The 14510-nt window shown below is 45.7% G+C and overlaps 1 protein-coding gene across 1 annotated transcript; it reads left to right on the forward strand.

Annotated features, from left to right (window-relative positions):
• Window positions 1-650: 650 nt before the first annotated feature.
• On the forward strand, window positions 651-14090 carry LOC107175657 (probable disease resistance protein RF9). The gene is made up of 3 exons (XM_052442867.1): window positions 651-871; window positions 956-2162; window positions 12789-14090. Exons 2-3 carry the CDS (start codon window positions 1364-1366, stop codon window positions 13940-13942), a joined length of 1953 nt encoding a protein of 650 aa, XP_052298827.1. The 5' UTR covers window positions 651-871; window positions 956-1363; the 3' UTR covers window positions 13943-14090.
• Window positions 14091-14510: the final 420 nt, after the last annotated feature.

Below are 14510 nucleotides of genomic sequence, written 5' to 3' on the forward strand. Positions count from 1 at the left end.
TAAAAGTTATGTTTTAATTACAATAATATATATTTTCAAAATTTTTAATATTTTTTGGGCTTTCGAGCTGGATTTGGGCTTTTTAGCCGAAGCCCAAGTCTAACCAGAATACTTAGAAAACATGCTCTAGCTGGATCGGATTTTTCTGCTACTCCTACTTAGAATTCAATTACCATTGATTTCATTGATGGATTGTTATTATAAATAGTGTCTTAAGATTTAATCCTTTAAAAAAGGTGAGGGTTCATATAATACTGATATTTGAATCATTGAATGATACAATGATGACAAAAGAGCTATAAATTTTATTTATAGTGTTAAATAAATATTATAATTATTTTTCAATTAACTTTGTAACATTACAAAATTTACTATTATTTTTGTCACCCTTATGTCGCTGTTAGAACTCTTTATTGTTTTTAGTTTCTTAAAAAAGAATGCTAAAAAGATCTCCAAATTTCTACGGGATATGTATGTAGTTTTAAAATAAACATGTATTAAATATAAAATTTTACAAACGATTTAGTACTTTCTCCGAATCTCGTTGAAGAAATAAGGCAGCATCGTACATGATTAAGAATGCATATTTATTTGAGTAATTTTACATTTTTAACCATGGGATACAAATTTTATTTGTGATATACATACATGCAAGTCTCGCAATAAATTTAACACACCATACATGATTTTGCATTTTTCCACAGCATAAATTATTAAATAATTGATGTCCTGTTTATTTTTCTCTGCTTTATTCTTTTTACAACATATGGAAGACGAGAGTATTGTAAGATTATGCCTTGATCTATTCTAATTTGAGAGTCAACGATCTTGATTCAACTTCTTGACTGGAGAACTAGCTAAGAGAAGGGAGGTATTGGAGCCAGCACTAATGTTTGAATTGAGAGCTTTAAAGCATATTTTCCTTTTAATTATTTCTTTGCATGCTCTTGGACAGATTTCAGGGTGGATCTGAGGGAGGAGGAGATATGGACATCAACTTTAGACTATTTTCAGAGAGGCTGAGAAGGGTGTTAGCTGGTGAAGAAGTCACGTTGCTTAATGCTGCGAAACAACCTATTCAGAACCTTCATGCCCAGACCGAAATCGTTACTTCTTGGCTGAGGGAATTTGAATATGATATCTCCTGCCTTCTGTTCGAAAAAATGGCGGAGGAGGAAATTGAAAACCCAGATCTGGCGACCGTGAATCTGAGAAGGTGATTGACACATTCATCAACAGCATCACTCAACAAAAGAGTCAAAGCAGATACAGCAAGGACATTTGTGATGCTCTGCAAGGACTCCAAAGCAGAATCACTGAGATTAAGCAACGAGTTTAACAACTTAAGCACATCGATTCCGAAATGATTGATGAGTTCAGAAGTGTTGAAGCTGAATCATGTTATTTTCCTGCATCTTCATCTTATAAGAATAGGAACACGGTGGGCCTAGATGATAGAATGGAGGAGTTGTTAGATCTATTGATCGAGGGACCAACTCAGCTTTCGGTGGTGGCCATACTCGATAGCATTGGGTTGGACAAGACGGCTTTCACTGCGGAGGCATACAATAGCAGTTATATGAAGCATTATTTTGATTATCTCGCTTGGATTCCAGCGCCTTATCACTATGACCCTGACCAAATATTAGATATCGTTGCTGTGATTCTTTTGCCTTTTTCTATGTTTAGTAAAATAAAGGATAAAGATTACGAAATGAAAAAAATTATTCTTGGTGAATATCTAATGACTAAGCGGTATTTGATTGTGCTTGATGATGTGTGGAGCACAAATGTATTGGATGTTGTTCAAGAAATCCTTCCGGATAATCAGAATGGAAGTAGAGTATTAATAACACTCACTCAAATTAAGATGATCACCTCATTTCAGCTCGAAGACAGAGAGAACATTCGGCTTGATTTAGTGCCCACTGGAGGACCATTGAGAGCTACATACCAAGGATGGCCTTTCCTCATCTTATATCATGGAAGCATCTCATTAGAAGAAAATATAGAGGAAGTATTCAATATACCCACTGGGAATCTAACCTTCGTATGTTGCAAGCTACCTTTTCACTTGAAACTTTGTTTTCTCTACTTATCATTGTTTCCCGCACACCTAGAGATATCCACCAGGCAGTTATATCAGTTGTGGATAGCTGAAGGTTTTGTTTGTGGGATATGCTTCGACGAAGACCAGCAGTGATGAGCAGACATCTGATAACAGGGTTCCTCGAGCAGGTATATCTTGTAAGAGTCTGGTATCCGGGGGAGCAGGAGCAGGAAAATCCTGCTCATCCACGAGCACGTCATCCACGAGGCCAATCTCTTGTTGGAAGCATAGAGCCATTCCTGCTTCATTCCTGCTAAAGGTTGAGTCAAGGAGACCCGGTCAACGACAGTTGGCGAGGCGTGCTCTCCAGTCTGAGAATCAAGGCACGGAGGTCACGCAACCACCCACGACTACGGAAATAGGGCATCCACTTTCGAGAGGTGGGAGGATAACGAGCGCGAATGGAGGGAAGGCCCGAGTTCAGAAGTGGCCTATAAAAAGGTAGCCAACGAAGGTAAAATGGTTAGATTTTTTGAGATTGCAACTAAGAAAAGAGAGCTTTAAGAACTGAAACTAAAGAGAAGCCATAAGATTCGTGGCAAACATTCCTAGAACCTTCATATCTGATTTGAGCGTCGGAGGGTTTACGCCGGGAAAACAACCGGCGTACTCTGACCTGCTTCTGTGTACGCAGGAACTTTTAGAGAAGAAACCTTACGAGGAGAGATCCTGGTCGTGGTAGAGTTGGTCGAGCAGAGGTCCTGGTCTTGGTAGAGAAGACAACCAGAATCTCGCATCAACATTTTGGCGCTGTCTGTGGGGAGCTGATAAAAAAGCTTCTGTTAATAACAAGAAGAGGAGTGAAGCAAGTGGAAAGGCAATGGAGACAGGAGGAAGTAGTGCACAAGGGGGTGATATGAGTATTAATGATTTCGTGACGCTGAGGGAGATAGCTAGTGAAGCACGGGAAAAAGCCATGTTCGACCGGATGGAACGAATGGAAAAGCAGATGGAGACCCTGACAACCATCCTACATGAGTTGCGGAGTGAACGAAGGGGAACCCAGGAGGAAAGGGTGAGAGGTGGTGGAGTGACACCAGGTCCCGGTAGTACGAGGAGAAGTCAAACCACCGGAAGATTTGGTGGTGAGAGAGGTAACATACCTCTGCGGGGGGAATTTCATAAAGAGGAAGAGCAATCCCCGGCAAGACAGATTTTTGACGAGGACGACGGGGTGACGAATGCAGAGGAAACTGAGTTGAGGCGACACGTGCATGATGTAGAGCAAGAGCGGGATCAAGTTGCAGCATGTGACCCTGGGCGTGCAGTGCAGCTGGAGGAGGAAGTGCGCAGACTAGCGCAGATAATTGACGACATGCAAGGAAGGAGCAGAGCTCCTGGTTGGAGGATAATGCTGGACGGAGCAGAGATCATGAGGCCAGTTATTCCGAGAGATTTCCGCCTCCCAGACCTTAGATATTCGGGACGAATTGATCCGCTGGTGCACATAGAGCGCTTCAACGACATAACCGGGGTACAAGGATTATCTCAATCCCAAAGGTGCAGGGTGTTCCCACTATCCCTTGAGGGAGGTGCACGCGAGTGGTACAGGAAACTTCCTCGGGGGAGCATTAAAACCTTCGAGCAGATGTGCCAGGAATTTGCAGAGCAGTTTCGTGGGGCAATGGCACCAGAAGATGACATGATGAAGTTGAAAAACATGAAGCAGGGGGAACAAGAAACCCTTCGGGAATTCATCAAGAGGTTTCATCGTGTTGTCCTCGATTTGGGAGCCTTCAACCATCCTCAGGCATTAAAGGGACTGAAAGAAAGGGTGAAGATAGGAAGACTGTGGTACAATTTGAGAAGCCCAGTTAGTCAGACGTATGCAGCCGCATACGAGCAGGCTAAGAAGGACATTGAGATTGAAGAGGAAAAGGCAGCACGGATCAAGATAGACCAGTTATAAGGGTTGGGAAAGAAAGAGAAGAAAGCATTACCAGGGAATGAGCCGATAAGGAGGAGGGACCACCATGCCTCAGGTAGTGGAGCAGAAGGTCGGGTAACTGCTTACCAGCCTCATCAGAGGCCACCACAGTATCAACGCAGTAGGGTGCAACCTCCTCGTTCCCCAGCTAGGGAGCCTTGGAGAAGGCATGACTCGGCATATGGTGGTCTTCATCAACACCCCCACGGTAATAGAGGGAGTAGACCAGAAGTGCTGCCACCGCCTCCAGCTCAGAACGGAGCAAATAGAGAAATGGTAGTGCACCTGATCGACCAGAACCAGGACTATGGGCGGTATACTTCCTTGAAGATGTCCCTGGACGAGGTGTACGAGGCCATAAAGGACCGAGGGTTGCTGTATCTCCCTGTCCCAATAATAAAACTACCCAGCAGGAGAGATAGGGGACGCTATTGTAAGTTCCATGGCACTCATGGCCATACCACAGCAGAATGCTGAGATCTCAAGACCCAGGTTGAAGATTTGGTGAGAAATCGGTACCTGGATGAGTTTATAGATGGGACCTTCCCAATGGTAGCCTCGACAAGTGAAGGGGAGCAGAGTGACATGAACTTGAGGCGTGAGCAGCCTACAGTAAGGGTGATAGCTGGGGGCCCAACATTGGCCGGAGATTCCAACAGATTGAGGAAGAATTATGCTAGATACGCCATGACCAGTAAAGAGGTATTCTTTAACATCCCAGCAGCCAAACGAGCAAGGGTCAGGCAAGTGCCAATCATGGGGACGGATGAAGATGAGGAAGGGATTCTATACCCCCACGAGGATGCTTTAGTCATCAAGGCTACTGTCGCTAGCAAGAAGTTTGACCGAATATTGATTGATACAGGGAGCTCAGTTGATGTGTTATTTAAGTCAACTTTGGAGGAGATGAGAATAGCAGACCAGAAGTTGGAGTACACCAATACCTCCTTGAAGGGGTTCGGAGGAGGAAAACTAGTCCCTCTGGGCGTGGTCGAGCTGCCTATCACGATTGGGAGCTCCCCGACAGAAAGGACAATGATACTGGACTTTGTGGTGGTGGATGAAGAAGGTCCTTACCAGATGATCCTAGGTCGGCCATTTCTAAGGATGAGCAAAGCGGTACTGTCCAACCATTATTTGGGTCTCAAGTACCGGGTGAATGGGGTAGTTGGAGTGGTACGAGGAGACCAGAGAATCGCAAGAAGCTGCTACTCCTCGGCAGCAAGGGAAGCAATGCAGATAACATCCCTGGATACCTGAGTGGAAAACAAGAATAGCAGACAAGAACCTGTAGAGGAGCTGGAGACAGTAAGCTTGGGACCAGAGAATCCGGGAAAGATGATCAGAATCGGGTCGAGACTTAAGGAAGAGCTGAAGCAGGAGTTGGTGAAATGCTTACAGGCTCATGCAGATGTGTTTTCTTGGACACATGAAGACATGCCAGGGATTGATCCTGAGGTAGCATGCCATAAGCTGGCAATAAAGAAAGGTGCTCGAGCAGTAAGGCAGAAAAGGAGGTGCTTCAACCAGGAGAGATATGAGGCTATAAATGGCGAGGTGAAGAAGCTCTTGAGAGCAGGGTTCATTCGGGAAGTCAATTACCCTGAGTGGATATCGAATGTGGTGTTGGTAAAGAAGGCAAATGGCAAGTGGAGGATGTGTGTAGATTTCACAGATTTTAATAAGGCGTGCCCAAAAGACAGCTTTCCTTTACCAAAGATCGATCAGCTAGTAGATTCAACTGCTGGACACGGCCTGCTTAGCTTCATGGATGCATTCTCGGGATATAACCAGATCCCCATGTACGAGCAGGATCAGGAGACCACGACTTTCATTACTAACCAGGGCTTGTTCTGTTACAGGGTAATGCCATTTGGTCTTAAAAATGCTGGGGCCACATACCAGAGGCTGGTGAACAAAGTCTTTAAGCCATTGATCGGGAGAACCATGGAGGTGTACGTGGACGACATGATAACCAAGTCGAAAATCCCGAAGGAACATGTCGGACACCTCGAGGAGACATTCGGGCTTTTGAGGAAGTATAAGATGAAGCTCAACCCGGAAAAGTGTGCTTTTGGGGTCGAGTCAGGGAAATTCCTTGGATTCATGGTGAGCCATAGGGGGATTGAAGCAAATCCCGAGAAGATCCAGGCGATCGTGCAGATGAGGTCTCCTCGTAGCCTGAAGGAGGTGCAAAGCCTCACGGGGAGGTTGGCGGTGTTGAGCAGATTCATATCCAAGGCTACAGATAAGTGTCAACCATTCTTTCAAGTGATAAGGAGGGGAAAGAAAACAGAGTGGACCCCAGAATGCGAGGACGCCTTCTAGAACTTGAAGCAGTACTTGCAGCTAGCACCTCTGCTGTCCACACCGAGGGATGGGGATAAGTTATTTTGTATTTGGCGATATCAGATCGGGCCACAAGTTCTGTTCTGGCGAGAGAGGAAGAAGGGGTTTAGTATCCAATATACTACACCAGCAAGGCCCTGCTCGACGCTGAGACCAGATACCCACCGTTGGAAAAATGGGCGCTTGCCCTTGTGGTTGCTGCTCGGAAGCTGAGGCCATACTTTCAAGCATTCCCAGTCTCGGTAATAACAAACCAGCCATTGCGTCAAACTTTGCACAAGCCAGATGCTTTTGGTCAGCTCGTCTAGTGGGCTATAGAGCTGAGTGAGTTCGACATAGACTACAAACCTCGAGCAGCGATAAAGGCTCAGGCAATGGACGATTTCGTAGCAGAATTCACAGAGCCCGAAGTATGTTTGGACCAACGAGATGTAGTTACAGACAGTAGCGAAGCTCAAGTATGGCAAAGGTCTGTAGATGGGTCATCAAGGGAGTAGGGATCAGGAACAGGGATTGTCTTGGAAGGCCCAGAGGGGGAGGAGATCTCTTATGCTGTAAAGTTAGAATTCACAGCCACAAATAACCAGGCAGAGTATGAAGCCTTGATAGCAGGTTTGGAATTGGCTAAGGTCGTGAAAGCAGATAGAGTGAAGATCAGAACTGATTCCCAGCTGGTTGCGAATCATGTCAGTGAAAAATTTCAACTGAGAGAGGAGAAGATGAAGCAGTACCTGAAGATAGTCAGGCAGATGATGGGGAAATTTGAAGTTGTGGAGGTGGTACAAATCCCCAAGGAGCAGAATAGTCGAGCAAATATTTTGGCCAGGATGGCAGCGGTAGCAGACCCAAAAATGCCAAAGTCGATCCCTCTGGAGGTGAAGTCCAGCCCGAGTATCGAGCAGAATTTGGGGGTGCTGCGGATAGAAAAAAAATGCTCGTGGATGGACCCGATAATTTCATACCTTAAAGACGGGGTATTGCCACCAGATAAGCTGCGAGCTCGGAAGATTAGAGCCCATGCCTCGAGATACACGATGATTGATGGGGTATTGTATCGGCAAAGATATACACTACCTTTCCTTCGATGTTTGGATGAGGACGACGCAGATTACGTACTGAGAGAAGTACATGAAGGAATTTACGGAAATCATTCTGGTGGGAGATTCTTGGCCCATAAGGTTCTAAGGCAGGGATATTTCTAGCCGAAAATGCACCAGGATGCGCAAGGGAAGACCAGGAGCTGTGTAAGCTGCCAGAGTTTTGCAAGTTTCTCCAACCAACCATCAGAGAAGCTCACCTCCATGGCCTCCCCTTGGCCATTTGCTCAATGGGGAATTGATCTGATCGGCCCGTTGCCAAAGGGACGAGGAGCAGCAACACATGCAATAGTTGCTATAGACTACTTCACGAAGTGGATAGAGGTAGAAGCCTTTAGCAGGATCACAGAGAAGAAAACAACAGACTTTGTGTGGAGAAACCTGGTCTGTCGATATGGGATCCCATATGCCTTGGTAACGGATAATGGCAGGCAGTTCGATAATCACAGCTTCAGGGATTTCTGCCAGAACCTAGGGATAGAGCTGAAGTATTGCTCGCCTGCTCACACTCAATCGAATGGACAAGTAGAAGCAGCCAATAAGACCATCAAGAGGCTTTTGAAAACCAGGCTTGGGGCAAAAAAGGGTGCATGGGTTGATGAGCTGTCAGGTGTTCTATGGGCATACAGGACAACCCATAAGACAGCAATTGGGGAGACACCGTTTGCCTTGGCCTTCGGACATGAAGCGGTCGTACCAGTCGAGATATTAACGACCACGAACCGGACAGAACATTTCAATGAACAGGAGAACAACGAGCAGATGTGCCTGAATCTAGATATGCTAATGGAAAAGAGGGAGCAAGCAGCAGAACGATCAGCCATTTACCAGCAAAGGGTTGCTCGTTATTATAACCAGAAAGTGAATGTACGGCAATTTCAGGTCGGAGACGGGTACTGAGAAGAGTGAATCAGAGCACCAAAGACTCGACTCAAGGAGTTCTGGGACCGAACTGGGAAGGGCCATATAGGGTCAAGCAGATAGTGGGACCCGGAGCTTACAAGCTGGTTCACACGGACGGCCACAAGGTGAAACGCCCATGGAACGCAGTACACCTCCAAAAATACTTCCAGTAAGACTTATTCACATATTAAAGCTATTTCTGCCCGTGCTCGTTGTCTTTTATTTTTTATGTCAAAACAATTTCATGTAAGATTTAATCCTGCAATTAATGGAACGTTGAGGAATTTCATTCACTTGAAACTGTGAAAAATTCTAAGGCATGCAAAGGCTCACCAAGTCTCAAAGCTTGTTTTATGGCGAGACAGAAGCCAAGCGTGCCAGGATCTGCTCGACCGCACGAAGGCGAGCAGAATCCCAAGCATTGAAGAATTTTCTAAGGCATGCAAAGGCTTACCAAGTCTCAAAGCCTGTTTTATGGCGAGACAGAAGCCAAGCGTGCCAGGATCTGCTCGACCGCACGAAGGCGAGCAGAATCCCAAGCATCGAAATATTTTCTAAGGCATGCAAAGGCTCACCAAGTCTCAAAGCCTGTTTTATGGCGAGACAGAAGCCAAGCGTGCCAGGATCTGCTCGACCGCACGAAGGCGAGCAGAATCCCCAAGCATCGAAATATTTTCTAAGGCATGCGAAGGCTCACCAAGTCTCAAAGCCTGTTTTATGGCGAGACAGAAGCCAAGCGTACCAGGATCTGCTCGACCACGCGAAGGCGAGCAGAATCCCCAAGCATCGAAATATTTTCTAAGGCATGCAAAGGCTCACCGAGTCTTAAAGCCTATTTATGGCGAGACCAGAAGCCAAGCATGCCAAGATCTGCTCGACCACGCGAAGGCGAGCAGAATCCCCAAGCATCGAAATATTTTCAAAGGCATGTGAAGGCTCACTAAGTCTCAAAGCCTGTTTATGGCGAGACCGGAAGCCAAGCATGCCAGGATTTACTCGACCGAGCAAAGGCGAGCAGAATCCCAAGTCATGTAGCAAGACCATATGCTAAGCCAGAGCCTGTTCGACCAAGCGAAGGCGAGCAGACTCTCAAACGTAAAAATAACTTGTGAATACAAATGCAAGAAAGTAATCAAAAATAGTTTTCATTAATTTATCAATAGCCAACAAAGCTGTCCATTACAACACAAGAAACATGTTCAAGAAGATGGCAGATCAGTTAGCCGAGCAGCATCGGTTGGTTGGACCTCCTCAGGTGCAGGGGGTATCACCAGTGTGTCTGGGGGGGTGCTCGCCTCGCCAACATCAGCAGGGATTGCACGAGGATGAGAGTTTTCCTCATCAATCACGATTGGCTCTACCCCTTCGGCATCTTCCTTGGCCGCCTCCTCGTCCATGTGTTGAGCAACACCAGCTGCAAGGTCATCCATCTTTAGATCAGGATGCTGCTTCCCGAGGACGGCCATGATGCAACGATAGGAATGCCGAAGTCCCTGGTCGTACTGGTTGTCGGCTTAATTCTCTAAGTTCTCGACCTGAACTCGGTGGGAATCGCGGAGAGATTCGAGCTGAGCCTCATACATAGCCTTCTGCCTTTGAAGATCCTCCTTGACCTTGGTCAGCTCTTCCTCGAAGGTAATGGCTTTTGCTTGAGTAAGAGATTCTTGCTCTATCAGCTTCAGGTTCTCGACATTCAGCTCCCCTACTTTCTTCTCGGCATCGTCAGCTCTGGTCATCGCCGACTGAATGTCCTCCTTCATCTTCCTGTCATAACGGCCAACCTTGGCCTTATAGTAGGTGGTCATACAGCTGAGATGGAAAGCGCTATACTGCATGGCTCCCACCAGCTCGCCTAAGGTGCAGCCATCAAAGTCCTCCAGGTCCTTCTTGCTCACGAGTTTGGAAAGCTCGTTGAGATATGGGGCCAAGTGTTCTGCTTGGCTGTCAGATAAACGAGATCTAGGTCCGACAGGAGGAGAAGAGGAAGCAGGATCAGTGGCTGCTCTACTAGTTTCTCCGACTTTGGCAGGAAGAGGAGGTAGAGTCTTCAAGGGAGGAACTTGTTGCACAATGTTAACCCGCTTCGCAGTGGGAGCGTCCTTGCTCTGGTCCCTCTTCGCAGTTTGAGGTCGAGGACGCTTCCGAGTCAGAGCCTCAATCACAACATCCTCCATCTTATGGCCGGGGGACACCAAACAAGACTCGAGTAGGTTATAAGTAGTTATCAGCTCTCGGCTCGAGCAAGAATTGACTAGTACAGCCTCGATCCGTTTGAGCTGGTCAGGTTTGAGCGGAAAGTGAACACCCCAAGAACTTGCAACACAAACAGACACTTGGTTAGAGACAAATCAGTAAAGCGAGAACAATTTTGGATACAAGACATCTAAAGCGAGCAGTCAACCTGGGACCGTGAAACGGGGTGGGACGCGATAGTCCTTTCCGTCTATTTGTGCAACTTGACCCCAAGTACCCCCAACAAAAAGGAATTTCCTCTTCCAAGTCCCACTTCCACCAGTTGGAAGATCAGTTATGGGTTTCCTGCTCTTGGTACTAGATTGGAAGTAGTACCAGCCGGCATCTTTGGGGCTGCTCTTTAGCTGGTACAGGTGCTTCACCTCATCAACCGTGGGCTCGCTTTGGCAACATCTGTCCCACAATATGAACAGACTAGAGAGCACTCTCCACCCGTTGGGATTCAGCTGACCAGGAGCCAGATTTAGCCCGTTAAGTATCTGGGCAAAGTAGGGTTGCAAGGGACACCTCAGCCCATACTTAAAGCTCTCCAGAAACAAGGTAACGTATCCCCTAGGAGGCCGGCTAGGTGTATCCTTTTTTCCTGGGATCTTAAGAGATATTTCACCAGGAATACTATACCTAAGTCGGAGGTCATTGAGCTCGTCAAATGTGGTCGTGCACGTCATGTAATCAATGGCATAATCCCGCGACAAGGCTCTACCTCCTACTGTACTCCGCCCTTCTGGTTGTAATGTTCCTGATGGGGACGCCTCACCAGAATCACCTTCCCCATCCCCACTCAAGGTGTTTTCTGAATCGGAAGATCCCTCCTCACCACTATTTCCGCTTGAGGAGGTTGTTTGGGGGGACATCCTCGTAGCGCTAGTACCAACACCAGACCTAATGGGTTCTAAGGGGATCCCGGGGTCAAAGGCAGGATCGGTGAGCAGATTAGGTAAGAAATCTAGCCCGTCGTCATCAATCTCAACGACTTTCTCTTTACCTTTCGACATTCCCTAAGCAATAACCAGAACACCACCAACTACTACCTAAGCAAAGCAAAGAGAAAAGAAATTATCTACAGCTATCCGAGATCGATGAGATAGAAGTAATACCTGAAGTAGTGGTTCAGTCGGAGAAGGACAGGGATGGAGGCTTTTATGCCGGAGCTTCTTTGCCAGAGAGAGACAGGGAACGAGATGGAGAAAACGACAAATTTTCCTTTAAGAGAAGGTTGTGGGTTTTCCTAATGGAGAGTGAACTCTTGGGTTGCCGGCATTTAACAGCACCGAATCCCAAGGGTCTCGTAATCGTTGGTTTGAAATTCAAATAGAGGGGTAGATTTCCGCCACATCAACTCGTCCGTAATTAAATACGACACGACTCTTGGCAGCCTTTTTCCTATCCCGCGCAAGCAAGGACTGTCAAGTTTCTACTGTCGACTTACTGCGTTACCCAACACCAGAAACTGGGGGACCGGTGTTTGTGGGATATGCTTCGACGAAGACCAGCAGTGATGAGCAGACATCTGATAACAGGGTTCCTCAAGCAGGTATATCTTGTAAGAGTTTGGTATCCGGGGGAGCAGGAGCAGGAATATCTTGCTCATCCACGAGCACGTAATCCACGAGGCCAATCTCCTATTGGAAGCATAGAGCCATTCCTGCTTCATTCCTGCTAAGGGTTGAGTCGAGGAGACCCGGTCAACGACAGTTGGCGAGGCGTGCTCTCCAGTCCGAGAATCAAGGCACGAAGGCCACACAACCACCCACGACTGCGGAAATGGGGCATCCAATTTCGAGAGGTGGGCGGATAACGAGTGCGAATGGAGGGAAGGCCCGAGTTCAGAAGTGGCCTATAAAAAGGTAGCCAACGAAGGTAAAAGGGTTAGATTTTTTGAGATTGCAACTAAGAAAAGAGAGCTTTAAGAACTGAAACTAAAGAGAAGCCATAAGATTCGTGGCAAACATTCCCAGAACCTTCATATCTAACTTGAGCGTCGGAGGGTTTACGCCGGGAAAACAACCGGCGTACTCTGACCTGCTTCTGTGTACGCAGGAACTTTTGGAGAAAAAACCTTACAAGGAGAGATCCTGGTCGTGGTAGAGTTGGTCGAGTAGAGGTCTTGGTCTTGGTAGAGAAGGCAACCAGAATCTCGCATCAACAGGTTTCATTCCAGACAACAGTGAGGCAACTGCTGGGAAGTACGTAGAGCAACTAATCAATAGAGGCTTTGTTGATGCAAGGAAGAGAAGAGCTGGAGGCACTATCAACACATGCTCTGTTCGTGGTCGTTGCCGTCCTGTGTTGTTAGCAGTGGCTTTCAAGGCAGAATTTATCTTTTTCTCATTCATGGATCCAGAAGGTAAATCACGAAAGAATGTCAAACCGATCAACGTTTTTGAAAAACAGAGTAATTTTGCTTGCTTAGATGATTATGACTCGCACATGCATTCTTTGTTGTACTTCACTTCAAAAAGAGACCACCTTGACCCAATAGATTGGGAGAAAATTTGCAGAATGTTCAAACTTCTCAGAGTATTGGACTTGGGATCTCTTGTTCTCATCCAATATCCATCCGGAATTGAAAATTTATTTCTTTTGAGATATTTAAAGTTGAATATCCCTTCCCTCAAAATCCTGCCTTCATCATTATTAAGCAATCTTCTGAACCTTTACACCCTAGACATGCTCTTTAGCTATATAGATCATACAACAGATGAATTTTGGAAGATGAACAAACTCAGGCATCTAAATTTTGGGTCAATCACACTTCCTGCGCATCCAGGAAAATATTGCGGCTCTCTGGAAAATCTCAATTTCATTTCAGCCTTGCATCCTTGCTGCTGTACTGAAGATATATTGGGCAGACTACCTAATCTCCGAAATCTCCGGATTCGGGGAGATTTAAGTTATTATCAATTTTTGTTGTCCCAAAATATTTGCAGATTGAGTTGCCTCGAGTCATTGAAGTTGGTGAATGAAAGCAAGATGCCACGGATCTCCAAAATCATCCTTGCTGAATACCTATTTCCTCATAGTCTAACCCACTTGAGTTTTTCTAATACTAACCTAATGGATGATCCCATGTCGACACTAGAAAAGCTGCCGCTTCTTCAAGTGCTCAAATTGAAGCAAAACTCGTATTCAGGTAGAAAGCTGACTTGTGGTTCTGATGCTTTTCCAAGGCTTAAGGTATTGCACATGAAATCAATACTATGGCTAGAGGAGTGGACTATGGGGACTGGGGCCATGCCAAAACTAGAATGCTTGCTTATCAACCCTTGTGCTTACTTGAAAAGGGTTCCTGAACAGCTCTAGTGCATAAAGAGCTTAAACAAATTCGATTGCTGGTGGCCTCAGCCAGAGCTGAGACAAAAGCTACGGGAATTCAAGGATAAGGAGCAGTATGGCGTTCAACTTTATCCTTACAGAATTTGATTAGCCCTGATTGAGTTTGATGTAAGTTTTTTCTTCTTCCCCAATAACTTCAACCTTTAATTATTGATCTAATTTCATATAAAAGTTTTTTTTTCCTCCACAATAGATTTGATAGTATGCAGCTGCCTAAACTATAATCATAATATAAAGTGTTTTCTACATTCTAATTGTGGTTGCTTCTAATTTTTGTCTCAAAATAAACTTGAAGTGTCCATCACAGTTCCTGATGCTGACACCATTCATTAAAAAATGTATGATAAAATCTTCAATCAGTTGTATGTGCAGGTAAAAGCAGAGCGGAAAATATCTTAACTGTACTGCAGCCAAAGTTTCAATTTCAACCAGAATCCAGCCTTCATCCTTTCAGTGTTCACTTCTGCTGAGTTGTCTACACGTTGTTTGGTTTCTTTGTTTTCAAGGATTTGCATGCTAAAAGTAATAATGTCAT

Source organism: Citrus sinensis, chromosome 1 (assembly GCF_022201045.2).
Source record: "Citrus sinensis cultivar Valencia sweet orange chromosome 1, DVS_A1.0, whole genome shotgun sequence".
Classification (NCBI taxonomy): Eukaryota; Viridiplantae; Streptophyta; class Magnoliopsida; order Sapindales; family Rutaceae; genus Citrus; species Citrus sinensis.

Coding starts and splice junctions, on each gene's coding strand:
- LOC107175657 (XM_052442867.1), top strand. CDS start 1,364: ATGATTGATGAGTTCAGAAGTGTTGAAGCTGAATCATGTTATTTTCCT. Junction 2,163..12,788: donor TCAGTTGTGGATAGCTGAAG/GTTTTGTTTGTG, acceptor TCGCATCAACAG/GTTTCATTCCAGACAACAGT.